At 45.7% G+C, this 15,692-nt stretch overlaps 1 protein-coding gene across 8 annotated transcripts in view; it reads right to left on the reverse strand.

Annotated features, from left to right (window-relative positions):
* The window catches only part of TSPOAP1 (TSPO associated protein 1), a 90,552-nt gene that overhangs the window by 42,041 nt on the left and 32,819 nt on the right, over positions 1–15,692 (reverse strand). For all 8 annotated transcript variants that reach the window (XM_025193439.1, XM_025193440.1, XM_025193434.1 and 5 more), the window contains 7 exons: positions 14,548–15,144; positions 12,859–13,191; positions 12,379–12,555; positions 4,352–5,518; positions 3,557–3,680; positions 3,196–3,347; positions 2,847–3,015 (listed from right to left, as the gene is read on the reverse strand). In XM_025193439.1, the coding sequence (XP_025049224.1) occupies positions 2,847–3,015; positions 3,196–3,347; positions 3,557–3,680; positions 4,352–5,518; positions 12,379–12,555; positions 12,859–13,191; positions 14,548–15,144 (2,719 nt within the window). The remainder of the gene's footprint in view (positions 1–2,846; positions 3,016–3,195; positions 3,348–3,556; positions 3,681–4,351; positions 5,519–12,378; positions 12,556–12,858; positions 13,192–14,547; positions 15,145–15,692) is intronic.

The raw sequence follows: 15,692 nt of genomic DNA on the forward strand, positions 1-15,692 counted from the left end.
TTTCAGAAGTAAGTTATACATTGTAACAATGTTAACAAGGGCAGGAATCAAAATGCTGCTTCCCTGTATCAGGCAGGCCCCTGAAAGAGGGAGTGAATCAGTGATTGAATGCGTAACAGTAGCAGGCAACAATTAACACCTAGGAAAACCGCAGATCAACCAAGGGAAGAAATCAATAGGAGACAAATGTAGCAACCGGGAATTCTCTAAACTTCACTGTTCAAGGGCTAGAAGCCCTGGTCTGAGTTAATCAATGCCGGGGACCAACTTTTGGGCTGAACATCTCCAGATCGACCGCTCCCAGAGCCCTATTCAAAATTCATCAACTGACTCCCAAACCTGCATGTACATGCAGACGACCCCTGGGGCTGACAGATGCCATCCAGTAGCCACCGAGGGGGAAGTCCCACGAGGGTCAACAACCCCTGGATTGGGCAAACCTGAAAACTGGGGAGTCACCAAAGTCTGCCAAGGACAGATAAAAAGCAGTGAAAAGTGACCCTCAATGGCGCCCTCTTGATCTCCAACTTGACCAGCACCCGACTTGTCCAGCCAGAAGGACCAGCTGGTGACCCCCTTCTGGAGGATAACACTACACTGAAAGAAGCCTCAACTGGCCATCAACGGCAGACTCCAGAGCCTGTGGGATAGGTATACCTGACTCTTATAGTGTGTGCGCACGCGCGCGTGTGTGTGTGTGTATGTGGCCCCAAGGTTTATGATTTGACTTCATTACAGTGTTTCAATCCGCTGCATAAACCAGAATTTTAAGGATCCTGAGCTGGACATTTGTAAAAACATGAAGAGCAAGAAGCAGACATCTTTTATCCTCTGGTTTGTGGCAGAGGTGAGGTCTGTCCATAACACCCTGCAGAGGTACTAGTAAGGTAAAGGATTCCAGTCAAAGTCCCAAGGCATGAGATGCACACAAGTGAGAATGAGTATGTGGACAATTACTCGAGAGAGAACAGGACCTCCTTCTCTCTTTCCTGAGGGTTTCCCAAGCAGGAGTAGGGGAGCCCTCTAGTGATGGGATCACAAGCTGAGCTCTCTCTCTGAAGGGAAAAGCGGAAGACACTTTTAATGACATGGGAGCATTCATCTCCTGCACCCCTAGCATTCTCAGGGCTATTCCACGCTGATTCAAACTTAAGACAGTGACTTCTGAACACATGCTAACCCACTGGTGCTGAGCACTATCTTAGAGCAGGGAGAGAAGGAAATACACTTTTTCTATCTTTTTTCCCTGCTGCTTGCTACCAAGTGGCAGGAAAACTTAGGGCCCAGGGGTATAAACAAGTTACCATGAGGTGAAGGATGCTAGGCCTTTACAGCACATCTGCCGCTGTACAGTAACTACCTGAATACACACTCTTACCTACAGTAAGTGAGAACTAACCTGCAATGCCTTATTGCTTCTTGTGAGCTAAGATCAAGTATAGGAAGTATCTGAAGTCCCAGGCTAAAGAGTCTAGGATGGAGAGTGCTTGCCTGTAGTATCTGGGGGCATCCGCATCCCAAGACCTCTGGGCTTGAGCCTGTACATAGGATGCCTGCCAATGGATTTGGTAATACAGCTCTCACCCTGGGACTTCACATACTCCCAAACAAGGTGTTTAGAACAATTGAGCTCTGGCCTGCTCAATCAAAACGGTTTTTGGAACAACTGAGTTCGGCTTGACTGATATGATTGGAACTGATTTGGCTGATTTGACCTGGAACATGAAATGTATTAAAAAAAATAATTTTCTGAAGGGCAAGCTACAGGACAGTTGGCAAGAAAACCATTCCCCCCTTTACCTCACAGTAACTTGCTCATGTGTCCCTGACTTTTAGAGCTGTGATCAGCAGGTCTACTTTGAGGGTGTGAAGTGCAGAGCCACTGAGTCAAGCCAGCTTATACGTAGGAAGAAAGCTTTATCCTTGGCCCTTCTACCCTTCCTATTTTGCCATCAGCCCATTATAAGAAATTTCTGGCATGTGGAATGTCCAGGATTCAACTGAGTTATCAGGCACCTACAGGGCTCCCGAAAGACCAGGCCAGCACTTAGATGAGAATGAATATTCTCAAGAAAGTCTGCTGTGCATGCAGCTGCCATACCATGGCATTTCTTTTATGTTCAAATGAGAAGATGCAGTTCACTAAAGTGCCTGATGGCTGTAATAACTGAGAGGGAACTCCTTCTCCTCCAACTCAAAGACTTCCCTCCTAAGAGCAGTGTCTCCTATGCCCTGTATAGTAGGCCATGTAGTATCAGGCCAACTGCAGAGCTAGAAAAAGTGAGGCTCCCACAAGTTGAGGTCCTGCTTGTCTTTCTCATCTGCTCCCTTCCATGTTGCTCCTTTATTTCAGCAAGGAGCAAGTGTCACTCCCACTACTCACCGAGTCCAAACCAGGTGACCTAGGTAACAGAATTCAAGGCACAGCTGGCAGCCAAGAGGAAAGAGAGCTCTCTCAAATACAGGCATCAAGGAAAACCCATCCAGACACAATATGCACCCTTGGCAACTCTGTAGCACATTCAAACTCAACACAGATTGGTACACAGCCTTTAACAATGATGCAGTTTGGAAGAGCAGCTTTCAAACTGGGGTGCTCTGGCAACTACAGCTTCTGTAAATAATGCTTGCTCATGTCTGCAGGAATCTCATTGCTGACTGTAATGACAGCCAAAATTCTTGGGTTCAACACCCATGAGATTGGGCTTAGTAACTACAGGATACACTGGGTGTGCACCTACAACATAACACATGACAGCAGTTCTGAGCTTCCTGTATATCAACAAAGAAACGTATTGACCATGTGTTAGCAGAAACAGAGCAGGCATGGAAAGGAGGTACAGTACCTACGCTTTCCACCGATGTGCCAGGAGGGATGTAACCTTGTTTTAACAGCTGCTTCTTCATGTCATTGTTCTCAACCTGAACTTCAGAGACCATGTTACAAGGAATGTACCCTGCCTTTCCTGCACATTCGCCTCGGTAAAAACCATCAGCATCTTTGTCACCACACACCTATAAGAGAGAGAGCAACCACATCATCATACAGGTAGGGTGATCCAGCAGTCAAAATAGTCTAAAGCTAACATTAGCTGCTTAAATTAAATTCTTTATCCAAATGTCCAGTCATCAGTCCACCGATATGAAAGAGGCAAGCAGTAACACGAGAGAGATCTCACCTAGAAATGCTCTCACCTTCAGAATCTGCCCCTCCTTAAATGGGAGTTCTTCTTCTGCTGCATCAGGGTTAGGTGACATAGAAACAGGATCATAGTCAAAAAGGGCCACAAATATCCTCACCGAGTCTTCTTTAACAGTAGCCTCAGAGTCTTCATTCCTTGTAGTGTCTACCATGCAAACAGGCAAAAGAAATTAGGACTGTGTCCCAGGGAGCTTGTGCAGGAAAATGTTTGCGTTCTTCAGGACACAAATTATTCAGTTACAACACTTCAAAACAGATCTGCCTATCTCCACCCCTCTGTCCGTCTATCTTCCTGTACTATGCTACCTTTCAGGTACAAAAATAAAGTCTGGAGAGTCTCTAACACAAACTCACCTGTACTAGAGATAGGTGGTTTCAAAACTTGGCTTCTCAAGTTTTTGCTTCCTTTTCTGGTAGAAGTCTGCCATGATGGTAAGCCAGGCAATTCCTGTGACCTAGGATCTCCATTACCAGAAGCCTGCAACAGGGACCACTGGAGAGTTAATAAAGGCTACTGTTTGTGTTCTGCCATATGAATTCCCATATGCTGGTCCACCCCAGCATAGTAACTTTAAGCATTTCACAGAAAGCAATGCATTTAAATGCAATATTCCTCTTCAGGGGCACTCCAGAGATGAGAATTGTGTGGGACTGTAGAAAAAATGAACCAAATAAATATAGGCAGGTGCCCTTCCTGGAAACCAGTGACAATCCCATTGCTGAGTGCAAGGAGGGAGGAAAGGACACTTCAAATGAAAGTGGTGACTGAACAGCTAAATCTTCCATAAAGAATATCAAGGATCAGCATTAATTCATTATAAATTTTCATTAGTATTCTAAGGCCTCTGGACACAGACAAGTACTTGGCAAAGGGAGGAGGACCCTGCTGAGAAAAGGAATACTGCACCAATGACTCAACAACCACCTGGCTTAGAGAAGCAGAAGCAGAAGCAGCTAATACAAGAAAAGCCACAGAGCAGCACAGATCTATCAGCTCTCCCAGGAGTCCTTTGGGAGTCCAGCAAGAGATCCTCTCTCTATACAACACTAAATAAAGCAGAACACAGCCACGCTTGGGTGCAGGGGAGGGGGATGAAGCTATTGCCACTACCAGCTGCTTCAAAGCGAGAAGCGGAAAAGACACCGGACCCTTGTGTGCAATGAAGCACTGTGACTCCCCTTCCGAGGATGCTCCGGCTTCCTTCTCAAGCTGGGAAGCTTACGCTCCAGTTCCCAACCTTGTTCCTCAGAGCTGCCCACACTCCTCGGTGTCTCCTTCTCCCTGGAGGGGAACTGTGAGCAGTGGCTTGAAGACCCAGCCCACTCCGCTCCTTTATCTTCCACAGGCTCCTGCCTGTTTAGCTCTCTTCTGCTACTGGACAGGGCAGGTTCAGACGGACTGGAGCAGACACTCCATTCTTTGTGGTGGGCCTGGGGTCCCTCCACCCTACAATTTGGCCATAGCTGGCTGGCACGCATAGGAGAGAAGGTCAGGTCTTGCTCTTCTTCAGAGTCATATTCAATATCTATTTCCAGGCTCCTGGAGCCAATACAGTGGCTTGCCATGGAAGCAGACTCTGCTAGACGTGAGGATGCTAATTTTCGGTGGGATTTTCGGAAGCTGCCTTGTCTCATGTGACTGCCTATGTCCTGCCCATCCTTACCACCCGCACTAATTACATTCAACTTCTCCCTGAGGCTTCGAACTCTGTACAAGCTGCCTCCTGTCTGGCTGCAATTGCTCAGCAGGCGACTGCAGTGCTCTCTAGCATCACTCTGTCTCTTCCTGGTGGCTTCAGGCCGGTCATGGGCCCTTTCTTGATAGCTGCCCCCTTTCCTTTTGCCCCACAGTGGGCTTGCACCTGTGGTGGGCCTCATGCTGCTCTCCTGATAGCTCCAATTGCAGCTTCCCCTCTTCTGACCCCAGCTTGGCTCTGGAGAGCCAGGATTCTCATTGTCAGTGTCCTCCCCTCTGTCCTGAAGGATGCTCTCCTCCTGGGGAGCCTGACCAGGAAGGTTTTGATAGATATCACTGTCATCTGTCTTTGGAAATGGCTGCTGGGTGACAGTAGGGATGGGAACCTCTTCCTTTCCTGCATGGTAGGGGAGTCTCTCCAAGAAATAGTCTTGGGGTTCTTTCTCCTCCACCTGAGCTTGTTTCTCCTCCTCCTCTTCCTCCTCCTCTTCTTCCCCTTCATCCTCTTCCTCAGTCACTTCAGGAATGCTAAACAATTTCTTGCTGCAGTTTTTCTGCAATGGAAGCTCCAGAATCCGCTCCAGAATTTCCTCATCGCTGTCGGTGTCACAAGGTTCCTGCTGTGCACCCAGCCCCCAAGAAAAGCCACATGGGGGACAAGCAAAGAGAGAAAGAGAGGAAATAAACATTAACAATGGCGACAAAGCTACAGGTGCCCCCCCACCCTCACAGTGCCCGAAATGGAACCATCCGCTAGCAGAACCAGGACAGCACAGCACAATGTAGCAGGGACTGCACTCAGCAGAGAAGCAGGGTAGGAAGCAGAAGCAGGTATGGCTCTTCTAGCTAAAAAGAGATCAATTAGATGAGCTTGCAATGCAATGAGAAAGCAAGAACGACCAATGGGTGGAAATGCCTCCCCCAAAACCTGCACAAATGGCCCTTCCAGCTTCATCCATTGGGTCCCACAGAGCTCTGGGATCACTGTGCTGGTCCACAGCTGGGAGTGGGTGGGCGGAGTGGAGACTGGCTGGACAAGGGGAAGGCATGCACACATTCTCTATGTTTCTGTGCATGCAGGGATGAGCCATTTGAGCTCTCCATAAGAATAGCCTGACTGCTTCTCATAGTGTATTGGACCAGTGCTGAAGGGCATGAGATTTCCATCTCCTCCCCACTCTCCTTTCTATGTCCTGAGGAAGGAATCCCTGAGCAGAGGGTACATAGGGTCTGTTGTTCTGGGAGGTCTTTTCATAGGGTGTTTCAGTTCGTCTTCCTGCAAACCTTAGTGAATACAAATGCTTCATAGCCACAAAAGGCAATTGTTTATCTTAAACCAAGCTATAATGGAGGCACTTGATCATGCAAGGCAGTGCTTCATTAAGAAGTGTATCCAAGGCTCTTTACACCTATCTGTTTATGTACGTTTTAGTTAGTTTTGAACCACTGACCAATAAAGGTTCATTATCTTTTGCTTTTTATTGTTACTGTTACAGAAATAAAATAAAATGGTCACACTTCATATGGAATGTTCATTTACAGTGTATAACGAACTAATACAGGATTAACGGATATTACAAACTTGTTACAGCCAAAAGTAGTTTGACTTAGAAACAAATACAAACCCATCAGTAGACGGTACTGCAGATGACTGTAACAGACTCCATGGTCAGGAGTTTATTAAAACATGTATTAATGATTAGCTCTCCATGAAAGATTCTAAAAAGTACTCATAATGCATGACCAATAAGGCTTAGCTTAATTGCTTACAAAGTCATGTCCCTTATTTAAAAAGGAAAGGAAAAATATACTTTTAATATAATAAAATAGGCGCTAAAAAGTTCCTTGATTTTGTACACATGTAAATGGCATTTTACAAAAATAGAAATAAACAGACTTTATGCTCAGTATTGTGAGCTGTCTTGCTCATGCTTCATCTTCAGAACCTAAAATCCCCGTTACCTTGGAAAAGAAAATTCTGAGATACACAATAAGCTTCACATTAAGAACAAAAAAAAGAACCAGCAGACGATCTAATCTTCAATTTCTCTGCACATGTTCTTCTAGGCTATTTCATAATGGATCTGTAGAGAGCAGATATTTGTAGCAAGGGAGGGCCTAACACCAGCCAGACCTGCCCGCCAGAGGTGGATGATCAGCTGACCAAGAAAGGAACCATAAGTGTCTTACCGCGTTCTCCCCCAGCACAAGCAAAATACCATTTACTATGTATTATGCTACAGTGACTCAGTGCACTGTTCAACTGTCTGGTCTCTGTTGTTCATCTGTAAGAGGATCACATTTCTTTTGTCATTTTATGTGACTGCTGCTTTAGTTCCTCAAGTTCACAGACCCTCTCCCTGGTGTAGTACCAGGTCCTTCATCTCTCAGCTGCTGGTAGCTGGTGCTACCCTCAGATAGCATTATGTATTTAGAGAGTTTAAGAGTGGAAGGGACCGTTACTCTATCTCCTCTATCCCCTGGAAAATACTTCATCATTCTGTTGTGATACTAGTACCCCATCTTTCTTTTTTTTCCTAACACAAAATAACAATATGTATTGAATACTTTTGCATTTTCTGTATCAGTATTAACAACTTTACCTTCTCTATCTAGCAATTTTTTAAATCATATTTTGTCTGGGTTTTCCTTCCAGTCGATTTTACTCATTTCACGCCTTTGTAAAATATTTTACTGCATGCTTTAACTGAAGGTCCATCATCTAGGGCTCCCTGTGCACCAACAAGTAGAAAGGGCACGATTAGGACCCGATACCTGATCCCAAAATCACACTTCTTGCCATATACATTTGGCATGGGAAGAAGCAAGATTGTTGGGATTGGGGCTTACATTCCATGGCGCTTTTAAATGAAAGTGCGCCAAAGGCTTTAACAACTAACTCATTCAGAGAGGCATCAGCTTTCATAAATGACAACCATAACACCTGATAAAGTAGGCTGTCACCTACAAAAGCTCATGCTTCTCTGAATGTGTTAGTCTTTAAAGGTGCCACCCCTCCCCTGCTTCCTTCTTTTTCTGTTTGGGTCCCTGAAAGCAGCAGTACAGATGGATCCTGCAATGTCACCATGCATGTTTTCAATGAATTAGCTAACATTCTTCAACAATGAGGAGGAAATCAGGAAAGGATATTTCATAAATTTATAGTTTTGAAAGGAAAAGGCATTGCTATGATCACCCAGAATGACCTTCTGCAAACACAGGCCAGACAACTTCTCTGAACTAATTCTTGGTTCAAGTCTAAAATGGCTGGAATTCTGTACTTGGATACAGGACCTTACATTTGGGGCTATGCTGCAACACGTGCCAATTGTGACAAGATCACACTGCTCTGCATCACTAACTCTTTTCATTACCTAATGTCCCCCATATTTTGGGGGCCTCTTAAAACTTCTTCAGTGATGATTTTACAGCCATTGAAAAAAAATTTAAACAAGGGAGAACAAAAAAGGCATCTCTGCAACACCTGACAGGAGCCAGGGATGATCATTACATCTTGAGACCTCTCTTTAATTGATTTCACTTATTTCATAAGTGTTATGTGATTTGTACTGTCATTAGTTCAAGCTCTTCTTAAACAACTGTTTCCAAGCAAGGAATGGAGGGACATTACCAGCTACCTGTTGATTAGCTCCAAAAAGCCCTAAGTAGACACTGTCCTGTCTGCCTTACACAGATACCTCTCAGCATTGGCTAGTGTATCACATGCTGGCTACTCTGTGTTATGCCAGATGGAAGGGGGGTATCCTCACTATTACCGAAGAGGAGCAATTCATTGATATCTGTTCTGACACCTCTGTGAAAATCAAGTTCCCAGCAATGTTTCTTCCTGAATTTTGGATTAGTGTGCAAGCTGAATACAAAGAATTAAGCAAGAAAGCTATGAAACTACCGATTCCCTTCACAACATCCTACTTATGTGAATCAGGGTTTTCAGCAGTTGCTGCTATAAAAAGGAAATACCAATCAAAAATAAATGTGGAGCGCAAAATGAGACTGGCACCCTGAAAATAAAGCCCAGATTTGAAAAACTAAGCAGTACCAAGCAAGGCTTTACCTTGTTTAGGTATGTAGGCAATAGAAGGAAAACAAATGGAAGTGTGATACACCTGCTTAACACCTTAGGACAGCTGGTAACTGACACTCGGGCAAAAACTGAACTCCTGAATGCCCACTTTGCTTCGGTATTTCACCAGACCATGGGGAAAGTCAAGCGAGATAAGGCTCATAGGGGACATGATGGGACTGACAGCCTCCCCACTGTGGATGCTGAGTGGGTGCAATACCAATTAGAAAAGATAGACATTTATAGATCAGCAGGACCAGATGGATTTCACCCAAGAGTGCTAAAGGAACTGGCTGAGGTCATTGTGGAACCCCTGGCAAAGCTCTTTCAGAATTCGTGGTGCACAGGGGGGATCCTCAAGGATTGGAAAAGGGCCAATGTTGTGCCCATCTTCAAGAAGGGGAAGAGGGAGGACCCAAGCAACTATAAGCCAATCAGCCTCATCTCCATCCCAGGGAAAATCCTGGAAAAGCTCATTAAAGAATCTGTGCGCGATACACTTGCAGAAGGTAAGATTCTGAATGACAGCCAGCATGGCTTTGTCACAGGTAGGTCTTGTCTTACCAATCTCATCTCCGTCTACAATCAGGTGTCTTGTCACCTGCACGCAGGAGACGCGGTAGACGTTATATACCTAGCCTTCCAAAAGGCTTTTGATCTAGTATCCCACGATATCTTTGTGGGAAAGCTGGAAGATTGCGGGCTCAACTGCTCAACAGTTCAGTGTGTGGGAAACTGGCTACATGGTAGGACCCAGAGAGTTCTCATGAACAGATCTGTGTAGCCCTGGCGTGAAGTGGCCAGTGGTGTCCCTCAGGGTTCTGTACTTGAACCAGTGCTTTTCAACATCTTTATCAATGATTTGGATGGGGGAGTGAAAAGCTTGCTGGCCAAGTTCGTGGACAACATCAAGTTATGGCACAGCGTGGTCACATCAGATGATAGGTTGCAGATACAGGTGGACCTGGACAGGCTCGAGAGTTGGGTAGACTAGAACCAGATGAAGTTTAATGCTTCCAAGCATCAGGTGCTCCATCTAGGGGGCAAACAACCCTCAGCATACATATAGGTTTGGTGGCAACAGCTTGACTTGCACTACGGCTGAAAGGGCTCTAGGGGTAATGATCAACCATAGTCTGAATATGACCCATCAGTGGAAGGCGGTGGTCAGCAGGGCAAACAACAGGCTGGCATGCATCAACCAATGCATCTAATGTAAAACTAAGGAAGTGATACTTCCGCTGTACTCAGCACTGGTGAGACCGCAGTTGTTGTACTGCGTCCAGTTCTGGGTGCTGCTTTTCAATAAGGACATGGAAAAACTTGAGAAGGTCCAGAAAAGAGCCACCTGAACAATCAGGGACTTGCAAAGCAAGCCATACAAGGATAGGCTGAGGGCCCTGGGCCTCTTTAGCCTAAAGAAGAGAAGGTTGAGAGGGGACTTGATAGCAGCTTACTATAGCAGAAGATTGCATCAGGAGCTCAGTGAACAACTGTTCACTAGGGCACCCCCGGGGAAGACTAGGACCAATGGCTATAAACTCCTGGAAGGCCGCTTCACACTTAATATCAGGAAAAACTTCTTCTCAGTCAGGGTGTCCAGACTGTGGAATAAACTCCCTCCAGAGGTGGTGCAGTCATCTACCCTGGAGGTTTTCAAGAGGAAACTAGACCGTCACCTCGTTGGGTTTTCAAGAGGAAACTAGACAGTCACCTAACCCCAGTTGTCCTCCTGCCTAAAGGGGGTGAGGGCTGGACCAGATGATTTGCAAGGTTCCTTCCGGCCCCTCACAATCTATGAATAAGCTCATGCTTCTCCTTGAAAACTACTGACAGTGGGAGGTTTTCAGTGCAACAGTTTTGAATTTGATAGACTTTATAAAGAAGTGCTTTTTGACAAATATATTTCACTATATACAAAGGCAAATGTGCTTTATTTATCTCCTAACTAATCCTAATGAAATCAATAGCTTTAATCATGGGGGGACGGGGTCACGTAAATGTATATATTATTTTACAGGCTTGCAGTATCACAAAGTTTGAGAACCCTTGCTCTATCCCTTTGAGGCCCAGTTCACAACTACAGCGGGGCTGAACAGGACACAATGTCCTGGTGAGTGCTATCAGCTCTTCTGGCCAGTTTACCCATGGCTCTGCCCACATGGGGGTGCCAGAATGCTGTACTAGAGCAAGCATTCCAGGAGTGCCAGCTGCAAAATTGCTCAGCTGGCCCTTGTCACCAGCTGCCATGCTCCTTCCAAAACCACTTGACACACTGCCTCCATGACCCCTCTGCCTTGCAGTTGCACCCAAACCTCTCCATGCAACCACATGAACCCCTCCCTGAGCATCAGGATGAAGGAGTCATATATTTGTCTTTGGCAGATTCCTCATACTGTATACTGCTGAGCTATGGCTGATCAACAGATTCATCACAGCTACAGCAGATTCATCACAGCTATAACTGATCACAGATTCAACACTGCAAACTACCAGTCAGGTATTTAATAGTCAACTAATAGCTGCATTTTGGAACTATGAAAAGAATTAGAATAGATCCCTACCATGCAGCCAAACACTATTTTCTTTAAGTCTTTCCAACTACTTGCGCACACAACTTTAAATCTTTCTCCTTGTGAATATTCATTACAACAGTTATTTGCTTGATCAAATACCATTTTTCAGTCATGTACAATTTTAACTGCTCCCTGCTGTGGATACATTATTACAATATATTGTTTAATTATACGATCACATGCTGCTTCTGCAGGACTGGCATTTCTTCTCTTTTGAGAACTTAACCTTATAGCCTTAGACTCAGTTCTGCACACACTTATGCATGGGCATAGCTTTATGAATATGAGAAATCTGAGTGCAAGCGGATAAGGTTATCCATGTGCCTGAATGTTTGCAGGGCCAAAGTATCGTTTTCATTTCATTTTTATATGAGATCTCCGTACGTGTGAACTTTATAGATTATGCTTTATTGTTTTACACAAACTTGAGTGATTTACTACCTGCAAGTGTTCGTTATTATTTACTTACTAGGGGTGAAATCTTGGACCCAGTAAAGCGAGTGGGAGTTTTGTTATCAACAGCCAGGACTCCACCGGAACTTGCTAAGTTTGCAATGCCTTTTGTACTGTTGCAGCTAAATAAAATATGTCTGACCCACTCACCGTTTTATAGCTACATTTCCTTGATTACCCACCTCCCCTTTCTCAGGGTGCACGTGCTCCTGCTGGCAGAAGGCATAAGGCTGTACAATGGGATGCTGCGAGCTTAGGGAATGACCACTGCACGTGTCTGGACTCAGAAGGGTTTTTCTCTCATTTGCAGATGGAATGGAATGTTTCCACCCAAAATCCCCATTATGGGGATAGTGTTATAAGATACCTTTTCCCCATTCTCTCTGCTGCAATGTTCCTTCAAATCCCATTTTTCTTCTAGGACATCTGAACATAGCTCCTCCTCCTCCTCCTCCTCCAAAATATCTGAAAGGTCAGAGCTACGGCTGTGCTCAGCAAGAATATTCAGCTGCCGTCTTCCTGCTTCAGACATTTTTTCTTCTTGCTATTTAAAACAAAAAGAGTTCCCTCACTTATGGAGAATGCCGACAGCCCAGCCATCATCACCAGGTCAGCGTTCCAGAAAGCCGCATTTTATCCTTCTGTCTCTAAGCACATAAATCTAAGGAACAGCAGGAGATAAGAGTGCAGGATGGAAACAGAGTGCCTTTTCATGGGCAAAACCAATACATAGCAACTTACTGTTTTCTGACAGGGGAAGAATGGCATTCTTTCGCTACATACAACTCTGCATGTTGTACCTGCAACTTGGAGGTATCAGAAACAATAGCCCTTTAGTAACACAAACCTCTCTCTTGACTCTGGGTACCGTCACAGAAGAGTCCCCTCTGGAGATTTCTTTCATCAGTTTCTTGCCTGGAGACATTCCTAGTAGCTCTTGAACACAGCTCCCACTCACACCTAAGTCTCTGTAGCTGTCCTCCCCCAGCTTAGCTGAGCTGCTGGAGAGCTGAGGCTCTGGACTCAAGCACTTCTCAGTTCCCTCTCTCCCTCTTTCAGTGGTGGATTCTTTCAACCACTCCTCTGCAAAACATGCCTGGCAGGTCTCCACAGGCACCTTCATGTTGCTGGTGTTGGTCTGGCTTTCCAGCTCAAGGTTTTTCAATACAAAGAGCTCCACCTGGGGAAAAAAAACCCTCAATTATAAGGGTAAAAGACCCACTGTATCTATGTAGTATTTCTTCCTCAGTGCAGGTTCTGGGGCCCACATTCCTGTCTTCACTTTAGGCACCCAAGTCCTTTATTGGATTTACCCTTAGTCCTAGGTTACCCACACAGTTCAACTGATGCCTCTCAGTTTTGACCCGCAGTCCCCATCTCTTTCCTTTCTATACCTTCATACACTCTCGGTACAAGCTGCAGCCCATGACTAATACTATTGTGATTTATCGGTATCAGATGGAACGGCATGAGATGAAAGGGCAGGAGGTCATTGTTAAACAAACTCTGGTTCTGTTTTGAATTGAAAACTGGCCCCTGCTGCAGGTAGGCCTGGAGCCCCTTTTTATTTACTGCTGGGGCTGGAGTTATACCAAAGGTGGCTCCCTTGGTTCTAGATAGTTCTGTTTCCAGCTCTAAGACAAAAGCTGACAGCAAAGACAGAAACCAGACTGGCCTTATGGCAGACAAGAAGCTGGGATGAATGTAATGACATGTATTTGGATGGGCACCATTGAAGAATCCTGTGGCTATGGTATGCACATCTCAGGAGAACAGCCCATATTCATGCAGATCCAGCCAACAGCTAAAGAGCTATACTCGGTGGCAAAGCAAGGAGCTGGAGGTAATGGGAGGACAGCAAAAATTCTCCGCAGCTCTGTGGTTGGCACTCATCTGACCACAGCCAAGCTACTTCACTAGACCACCCACCCCTTCCTTCAAGGACCCCTCTGACTGACCTATCAGCTGTCACTCCCACCTGCCCACCAGGATTGCAGCCTTAAAACTACCTGATGCTATGGCCCACACTCCTTCCTCACTCCTCAATGACTATCTCCTTTGTATAGGTTTTGCCAACTACCTCCTGACTTTATGCTGTCCACCCTACCTTTAGCATAACTCACAGTGATAAACTGCACAGCAAGGAAAATCCTGCACTGGTCTGAGATGGGCAGGATGGCAAATGCTGTAGAAACAGCATTACCATCAATGCTGCTGCCTTTTCCAAATCTCCCTGGGACAATGCTAGTGCTCTGCTAGTACACATGCATGCATGCAAGCAAATGAGTTATGAGGCTCATCTACCCTGTCCTGTTCTGAGTACACACTACAGTAGCCAACAGTTTCCCATTGTTCTGCCAGCAGTGGAAGAATAACTTAATGTCAAACTCAGAAGAGAACCACCTGACAAGAAACACTACACAGTAGAGTTTTCCTCTGAATCCTCTCACTTCCCCAGAGAGGACTGGCTCTCTCTCCCCCTTCCCAGAGTCTGAGAGCTCCCAGTTCTTTTCCAAATAGAAGGCCAGATACTCACCATCACCTCTGCTTGGCTGTCTTCACCAGAGCCCTTCACTGCTGGGTTCCTGGAAGCTGTGAGTTCTTCTTCACTCATTCCTGCAGGGAACATGCTGCTGGCAGACTGTGAAAGGTCAGTCAGGCATTCCTCCTCTCTTGAGGCATCTGACACGGATGACAAGGTGCCCGTCACTTGCATTGAGGAAGCACTGGGAGAAGAAGGGTGCAAGCACGGGGACATCTTTTCTGGCAGAGAATCCATTGAGCCTTCACAGCTGGAGGTGGTGTAGATGGTGAATTTAGCGTCAGTGGAAACCTTCTGTGGTGGGAAGGGTGGAGCTGTCTGATATGTCACTGGGGTTTGCACAGGCAGAGAGTACCTGGACTCCCCACAGAGGAGTTTAGAGGTAGAATTCGTAGAAACAGCAGACTGTGGTGGTGAGCAATGACTAGAAGCTTTCAGCAGACTTGAGGAGATTTGGGCTGGCACTGAATCCACTGATTCTCCATATACAGACATAGTTCTTACAGACACCTCCTGGCACACTTGGAACATCTGTAGCTGGGACAGGTCCACTAGGACACTCCCTGCTGTTGGAGAGGTAACTTCCATCACCTGCAAGAGAATCAGGAAGAGTCTCTTTACTGTGCACAGGTAACATCATATAGAAGTGTCATAGTCTTCCAACTCCAGTGCCCTTACACAGTCTTCCAAGGCTCACAGAAGTTAGGTGTCAGGAAGAACTGCAGGCCTCCAGCCACTGACTAGTAGAGATAAGGAAATTCACACTAGAGAGACAAGAGAATGCAAGACCCCAGCATGGATCCAGTGGTCAAATTATCAGAGTGGTCCTGGCTGCAGCCTCACAAAGGGCTCCTTGAGCTGTCCACCAGGGCAAAGATCATGTGCCATTGTGGCTTGGGTGTGGGTGGCTGTGGGAAAACCCTGCTGGCAAAACCAAATAGAGAACATACTCTGACAAAGCTGGCACAGAGAGGGAATGAGCCTGTTTTTCTGGCAGGAATGATTAAAGTGCTTCCTCTCTTGCCCAGAATTTGCTACCCCAGGTCACATGAAATGCTTGGATATTTTACCAGATATATTATCTCTTGCTCCCTCCTGTAGCCCTCAGATCAAATGCCAGCTCTTTTTGCCCCTGAAAC

Source organism: Alligator sinensis, unplaced genomic scaffold, assembly GCF_000455745.1.
Source record: "Alligator sinensis unplaced genomic scaffold, ASM45574v1 scaffold367_1, whole genome shotgun sequence".
Classification (NCBI taxonomy): domain Eukaryota; kingdom Metazoa; phylum Chordata; order Crocodylia; family Alligatoridae; genus Alligator; species Alligator sinensis.